The sequence below is a fragment of the Capricornis sumatraensis genome, chromosome 19 (genome assembly GCF_032405125.1).
Source record: "Capricornis sumatraensis isolate serow.1 chromosome 19, serow.2, whole genome shotgun sequence".
NCBI lineage: Eukaryota > Metazoa > Chordata > Mammalia > Artiodactyla > Bovidae > Capricornis > Capricornis sumatraensis.
The window spans coordinates 76896935-76904950 of record NC_091087.1 but is presented as its reverse complement, the minus strand read 5'-3'; the positions used below and the strand labels follow the sequence as shown (position 1 = coordinate 76904950).

Genomic DNA, 8016 nt, shown 5'->3' with positions numbered 1-8016 from the left:
TTCGGGTGAGCAGGCATGGCTTGTGAAGGCGGGCAGGGGCCGGGGAGGACGGGGGAGCCCCCCAGAGCTTTGGGGGATCGGGTACAGCTGTAGGGGTGAGCAGGGGCCTGGGAGGACGGGGGAGCCCCCCAGAGCTTTGGGGGATCGGGTACAGCTGTAGGGGTGAGCAGGGGCCTGGGAGGACGGGAGAGCCCCCCAGAGCTTTGGGGGATCGGGTACAGCTGTAGGGGTGAGCAGGGGCCTGGGAGGACGGGAGAGCCCCCCAGAGCTTTGGGGGATCGGGTACAGCTGTAGGGGTGAGCAGGGGCCTGGGAGGACGGGAGAGCCCCCCAGAGCTTTGGGGGATCGGGTACAGCTGTAGGGGTGAGCAGGGGCCTGGGAGGACGGGAGAGCCCCCCAGAACTTTGGGGGACCGGGTACAGATGTAGGGGTGAGCAGGGGCCTGGGAGGACGGGGGAGCCCCCCAGAGCTTTGGGGGATCGGGTACAGCTGTAGGGGTGAGCAGGGGCCGGGGAGGACGGGGGAGCCCCCCAGAACTTTGGGGGACCGGGTACAGCTGTAGGGGTGAGCAGGGGCCTGGGAGGACGGGGGACGCCTGGCGCTCAGGGAGCAGGTAGGGCTTCTAGGGGTGAAAGGGGCAGGGAGGGCAGGGGACTCTCTGGGGCGTCGGAGGGGAGAAGGTGGCGACTGTGCAGGTGAACCGGGCTCTGGGAGCGAGCAGCTGGCCGGCTAGTGCTGAAGTCGGAGGCAGAGGGTCTGAGCTAAAGGGAGCCCTTTTGCTGCAGGGTCGGGGATAGCAAGGCCAAGTGCAGAGGAAAATGAAGGATGCTCTGGCCTGAAGTGGGAGGGCTTCCCGATGAGAGCAGGTGGCCTCCATTCATAGGCCCAGGGTTCCCATTGTGTTGCAGCCATCTCTGGGGACTCAGGGTGGATGGGGGTCGGCCAAGGCAAGGGGCAGCTGCCAAGACAGCGGACAAGGCTGGGACTACGTGAGGCTCTTCCTCGAGGTCTCAGACGGGCAGGGGCCCGGGGAGCTGACCAGGCTCTTCCTCGAGGTCTCAGATGAGGCTGCAGGCCCACGGAGCTGACCAGGCTCTAGGGACAGCCCGGTTAGATGGGCTGGGGCCCGTGGAGCCACCCGGTGCTGGAGGCGCAGGCAGGACCCAAGCAAGGCCCCCACAGTGCTGAGCGCGGGGTGCACCCAGGAAGATCAGGGCCTGGAGGGTCTGGTGAGGAGGAGCCGGGCAGCCAGGAGCGTGGAGCAGGGGCCGAGGGCCAATCAGGGGAACCAGGTGAGGTACAGGGCCAGAGACACACCTTTGGGAGCCTGGTTGGACCAGGGTTGGGAGGGGACAATCAAGGAGGAGAACTCAGAGACAGGGTCCAGGATCAGGGCTGGGACGTGAGCCCAGCACCCGTGCACAGAGCTGGCCCCAAAGTCACCGGCCTGCAGGGCTGAGGCCAGGCCGGACGGGGGCTGGGGGCAGAGCAGGATGAGGGGGACAGGCTCCTCCAGGCTGAGGGAGCAGGGGCCATGGGTCAGGCCAGGCTCCAACAGGAAGGAAGGGGCCCTGGGCTCTAATCCAGGAGGTCCAGACATCCCAGCTGCAGCACACAGAGCCGGGTGGCCACCATGCCGGGCAGTCGTCAGACCCTGGAAGCAGATGGTGGCTGGGCTCAGAGGTGCCCCAGGCCTGGGCACCTGAGGTCCTGCTGGACCCTGCATTCACCAGCCTCCTCTCTCACAGCCTCCACCACACCCCCGAAAGTCTACCCTCTGGCATCCAGCTGCGGGGACACGTCCAGCTCCACCGTGACCCTGGGCTGCCTGGTCTCCAGCTATATGCCCGAGCCGGTGACCGTGACCTGGAACTCGGGTGCCCTGACCAGCGGCGTGCGCACCTTCCCGGCCGTCCTGCAGTCCTCCGGGCTCTACTCTCTCAGCAGCATGGTGACCGTGCCGGCCAGCACCTCAGGAGCCCAGACCTTCATCTGCAACGTAGCCCACCCGGCCAGCAGCACCAAGGTGGACAAGCCTGTCACTGCAAGGCCTCGGGTCCCGAAGACAACGCCAGAGTCACCTATCCGTCCTGTAAGACCCACAACCCAGGGTATGTGAACCCCACACTCCCGCCTGCAGGGGCCTCACCCCAGGGGTGCTGTGAACCAGCCCCAGCATGTCAGGGGAGGCCCTGTCTGTCTCTCTCCTGAAGGTCTCGCAGGCTTGGGGAGGGAGTCGTCTGGAGTTTCCACAACGTTCAGGCTGCTGCAGGCTGGATGACACCTCGGCTCCTGGCCCCACAGAGGCAGGCCCTGGGCTCGGCTACTAAAACCTGTCCCTCCCCTAAGCCCAGCCCTTGGCTTCCTGCCCCTGGTAATCCCAGTCTGCTCTCTCTGCAGAGCCCAAAGATGAACAGAAACCCTGCCAGTGTCCCAAATGCCCAGGTAAGTCAGCTGGCGTCACCCACTGTCCGACAGTGGTGGACAGCGCTCATGGGCAGCCGGGTGGAGAACGCACACCCAAAGAAGGTTTCCCAAGTGCAGAACCCCCACCGTGCTTTCTCACCAGCCACAGAACCTCTGGGAGGACTGTCTGTCTTCATCTTCCCACCGAAACCCAAGGACACCCTTACAATCTCTGGAAAGCCCGAGGTCACGTGTGTGGTGGTGGACGTGGGCCAGGATGACCCCGAGGTGCAGTTCTCCTGGTTCGTGGACAACGCGGAGGTGCACACGGCCAGGACAACGCCGAGAGAGGAGCAGTTCAACAGCACCTTCCGCGTGGTCAGCGCCCTGCCCATCCAGCACCAAGACTGGCTGCGGGGAAAGGAGTTCAAGTGCAAGGTCCACAACGAAGGCCTCCCGGCCCCCATCGTGAGGACCATCTCCAGGACCAAAGGTGGGCCAGGTGGGCGGGCCCAGGAGGGTCCCGTGAGCCAATCAGAGTGACTGCTGTGCTAACAAGCTTGCCTGTCCCCACAGGGCAGGCCCGGGAGCCGCAGGTGTACGTCCTGGCCCCACCCCGGGAAGAGCTCAGCAAAAGCACGCTCAGCGTCACCTGCCTCATCACCGGTTTCTACCCAGAAGAGGTAGACGTGGAGTGGCAGAGAGATGGGCAGCCTGAGTCAGAGGACAAGTACCACACAACCCCGCCCCAGCTGGACGCCGACGGCTCGTACTTCCTGTACAGCAGGCTCAGGGTGAACAAGAGCAGCTGGCAGGAAGGAGAAACCTACACGTGTGCGGTGATGCATGAAGCTCTAAGGAATCACTACAAAGAGAAGTCCATCTCTAAGCCTCCGGGTAAATGAGCCACACGCCGCTGATCTAGTGAACGTTCCCTCATCCACCCGCCCCTCCCCGCCCTCCCCGGGCTCCAGGTCCAGCCAGGACGCCCGAGCCCCTCCCTGTGTGCATGCCTCCTGGGCCGCCATGAATAAAGCACCCAGGCCGCCCTGGGCCCCTGCAATGCTGTGCTGGTTCTTTCCGAGGCAGAGCCCTGGTGACCGCCAGGCCTGCGGGGGGCGGGCTGAGCCCACTCTGGGCCGCTTTGTTCAGCATCTGTGGGGGCGCTGACCCCTCTCCGGGCCAGACACACAGTGAGTGGGTCCAGCAGGCCACCTGGGGGCTGCCCGAGGCCTCGGAGGGGCTTGGCCAGAGGCGCAGCTCCACAGCCCCCTCCAGCCACCACATGCTGGGCCGGACTCTGGACGGGAACCGGGGAAGCCCCCGAGACCTCAGGGATTGAGGCCCAACGCTTCCCGCCTCTGCTCCAGCCCACGCCGTGGGGCAGGGCCACGTCCTTGTCCCCAGGCCCCTGTTCCTGGGTGTCCAGAGTCCGTGTGTCCACTCTGGGCCTGCCCGGAGCCAGAGTGGCCCGGGGGGTGGCCCTCTTCACCCTCAAGGTCTGGCGTCGTCCTCGTCGGCCAGGAGGCTCTGCCTGGCTCTCTCTGCCCGGGGCCAGGCCTGTGCGCCCATGGGGAGGTCGTCCCTGTGCCTGAAAGGGGCCCAGGCTGGGAGCCCTGAACGTCCAGGGCAGGGACCTAGCTGCTCCCTGGGGACACTGAGCCCAGAGCCACGGACACCAAGCCCCAGCCCCGCACGCACACGAGACAGCCCACACCCAGCCTCCTCCACACGCACTCAGGCGTCCACCCGCACACGAGCACGCTTCACCCCCGTCACTCACCCACACACCTGCACACACTCAGGTCTCGCACTCGGGGACCCATGGGGTGACCCCACGGGCCCAGACCCAGAGCTGGGTCTCGTGAGCCCTCCCTGTGGACACCAGCTGGTCCCCATCCTCCAGCGCCCTTGGGCTGCTCAGCGGCCCTTTCCCACACTGACCACACTGACCAGGTCAGACATCCTTCCTCGCCTCCCCTGGGGCACCCACACCCCTCCCTCACAGGCTGAGATCCCCCTCAGCCCCTCGTCCTGGCACCCTCACCCCTCGGGCACAGGGACACAGCCCGGCACTGTCTGCCCTCCCTCCCGGGGACAGGGCCCAGGCACGTGAGCTCTGCTGAGCCTCCCGGCTCCAGGCCTGGCCCCCAGGGCAGAGGAGGCCAGGAACTGAGCCTCTGTCCTGCAGGGAGGTGGGGTCAGGGCCCCAGCTCAGGGCACAGCTCAGGATGGGAGCAGGACCCCACAGGCCAGGCCCAGACAGTGGCCAGGGCTGGAGGGGCTGGGGCTGGGGCTGGGGCCCACAGACTGACCTCAGGTGACGCCTGCCCGGCCCATGGGGGATCACACCGCCGTCCCCCCCGCCACAGAGGAAGCCCTGCCCCGAAGCCCCGATGGCCCTGCCCAGCCCCCCGTGGGCAGACACAGCACTGACCCACCTCCCTGTGCAGATTTGCTGCTGGAGGAGGAGAGCTGTGAGGACGACCAGGACGGGGAGCTGGACGGGCTCTGGACGACCATCTCCATCTTCATCACACTCTTCCTGCTCAGCGTCTGCTACAGCGCCACCGTGACCCTCTTCAAGGTGGGGGCCCACCCTGCTGGGCCCTCGGGCCCCCCTCTGTCCCCAGGGTCCCCGCAGAGTCCCTCCCTGCCCCTCACTGTCCACTCACTCTCTACTCATACCCCTGGGGGAGGCCCAGGTGGGATCCAGTCCTTGCTCACCCCGTCCCCCCACAGGTGAAATGGATCTTCTCCTCAGCAGTGGAGCTGAAGAGGACGATCGTCCCCGACTACAGGAACATGATCGGGCAGGGCGCCTAGAGCTCCTGTGGGTGGAGGGCATGGTCGCCCCAGATCCAGCGGGGCCGCGTCCGGCGCCCTGTGCTGCTCGGTTTCAGCCAGGCCTGCTCCTTTGCGCTCTGACCCAGCCAACCTCTGACCTCTCACCCAACTCACCCACATCTCCACTCTGACGCTGCGGCCATGGCAACCTGCCCCGCCCTCCTAAGACCCGAGTGGAAAACAGGTGGCGACCCCACCGAGCTGATGGACGTCGAGGCCTCTGGGAAGCCAGCAAGACACCAGTGGGCCGTGAGTCCCCCACCAAGAACACACACGTCGGAGTTCAGCTCTGCCTGGAGGAGTAGGAGGCTGGGTCCAGGGCTGTCTACACAGGGCACCCGCATCCTGCCCAGGCCTGGATCCAGGCCGCAGGTCCCCGGGGGAGGCCCTTGTGTCAGATCCCTGGGAACAGCTGTCCTGCAGGGGCCCAGCCTCCCAGCAGGCAAGCTCCTGGGAGGACCACTACCGGTCACTCAGGTCACCTCCACCAAGGACGCTGCTGGGAGCAGGGCCTGGGCCCACAGAGGCCACAGGAGCCCCGGTGGGGAAGGGGTGACGTCCCGCCAGACGGGCCGCCTGCAGACGGGCCTGGTGACCGGTTCCCAGTGGACAGAGCTGGAGGGGCTCCCAGGACACAGGACAGCAGGGCAGCCAGTCCATCCGGTGGCCAATAGCCTGACACTCCCCTGGGAGCTCGGCCTGCACCGAGAGCAGGGGTGAGAGGTGAGATCAGAGACCCACAGAGGCCCAGCCCCAGGCCCCGGGCCCACCCCGCCTCTCAGGACAGACTCTCCCGTCGTTGCAGAAATGTGCACGGGCTTCTCTGGATGGGAGGCGCTGCCCCAGGACTGGAAGGACCACAGCCCCGGGGCTTGGGAAGCTTCTTCTGCGTAATGTGGTAGCCTGCTCTTTGCTGTCTCTTCACCTCTTCAACGACAATAAAGCATGTTTACTTCACCTAGCTCACCGGCCAGTCTCCGTGCATTGACACACCTTCTCCCTTTGAGGAGTCCACAGCCTGGCTGCCCCACCCCCACTGGCCCCGGGCTTCCTGCCCCCACCACCTGCACCCAGGGTCCCTGGTCCCATCCCTACCTGACTCATGGGTGCCTGACCCCCACCCACTACCCGCCCCTAGGGCTCCACTCCGCCTCCCAGGCAGAGGCCAGCCTGGCACCAGGGGAGCCACAGACAAGTGCCCCGTGTTGGGTGGTCAGCACAGGAGGCTGTAACAAACACCACAGGGCGCTTGGACCACAGGCGTCACCACTCACACCCTGGAGCCTGGGACCCCGGATCCAGGAGCGCAGGGCCGGCTCCCCCTGAGGCCTGTCTCCGTGGGGTGCAGATGCCGTGTCCTCACAGGCGCACCCCCTGTGCCCGTCTCTGCCCTCACCTCCTCTTAGAGGGTCTCCAGTCAGACTGGACGAGGGCCCACCCTGGGGCCCCAGTTCACCCTCATCACCTCTTCAGAGACGCCGCCTCCAAAAGCAGTGACGCTTGAGGTCTGGGGGTCAAGGCTGCAAGATTTGAATTTGGGGTTACAGTTCTGCCCTAAACAGGCTGGTTGGTGCCGGAAACCCAGAGCAGGAGGGGACACCAGTGAAAGCAGGCCAGGAGGGGCACCTGGGGGAGGGATGTCAAAGGGACCTGGTTCAGTGCTCAGGACACACTGGTCAGTGAGAAGGACCTCAGAGGGTGCTGGGGACACTGTGCTCAGCCTGGGCTGCGCGGAGGTGATGGCTGTGCCACAGGAAAAGCGGGAGGGGCCCAGGGCTCCAGAGAGGGACCAGGAAGCATGGCCGCCTGCATACGATGAGGCCTCTGTGTCCACCAGCCGGCCTGGGTGCAGGATGCAGTCAGGACTCCATCCTCACAGACACCAGGGACCGAGGAGACTGGACCCTCCCCAAGGGCAGAGAAGGATCCGGGAGCTCAGGAACAGCTCCAAGAAGGGGGCCAGGGCCTGGGAGGGTGCTGGCTGTGCTGGGCTCTCTCCGGAGGGCATTTTCAGGGAGCTGGGTCATCATGGGGGCATGCTAGTGTTTGCCCAAGCCTTTTGGGGGGAAGGGAGTGTTGTGCCCAGAGTCCAAGTCCCCAAAACTGAGAGAATAAGACGTCCACAGCAATGCAAAAGCATGAAGGGGTTTATTGCTAGCTAGGGCTCAAGTCTCATCCAGCGCAGTGGAGTCTTGACGAGAGCCCCGAGCTCTGAATCACATCTACTTTTATACAGACGGTTCTTTGTTCTTGTAACCGCATAGCTGATTGGTTAAACCGTACGTGTGCGCAGGACTTTTAACCTCGCATCCCTATCCGGATTGGCTCAGGTCTGGTGCGGGCGGGGGGCTACGGAGATTTTTTCTGATTGGTCGAGCTACACTGCCTGCGGGAGTTCCCGGTGCCTCAGCTTTCCTAGAGACTAAACCTCAGGCCTAGCCTGCCCCTTAGAGCCTGTCCTGGCTTCAGTTTGGTCCTAACATCCGCCCCCCCTCGTCTTCAGCTACATAGAGAAATCTACGTCTTTATTTTGGGGGCAGGGCCTGATACTGTTGCCTCAGTACCATCAGTTGGACGGTATTGACGCAGTCTTTTACAAAGGCAACAAGCTTAGTTATTACGCATGGACCAAAAGTAAGTATTAATAGTAGCACTATTAGAGGGCCCACCAGGGTGGAAATTAGCGTTGTTAACCACAGGGACTGTTGGAACCAGGTCTCAAATCAATTTTGAGACATTTTTCTTTTTTCTTTTTTTTCTCTT

At 64.4% G+C, this 8016-nt stretch overlaps 1 gene segment (V, D, J or C); it reads left to right on the top strand.

The window, feature by feature from the left end:
* Positions 1-1114: 1114 nt before the first annotated feature.
* Positions 1115-5232, top strand: LOC138095052 (immunoglobulin heavy constant gamma 1-like). The segment is given in 7 exon segments: positions 1115-1292; positions 1749-2092; positions 2418-2445; positions 2570-2899; positions 2983-3303; positions 4860-4993; positions 5149-5232. Coding segments are annotated over 7 exon segments (1419 nt in total).
* Positions 5233-8016: the final 2784 nt, after the last annotated feature.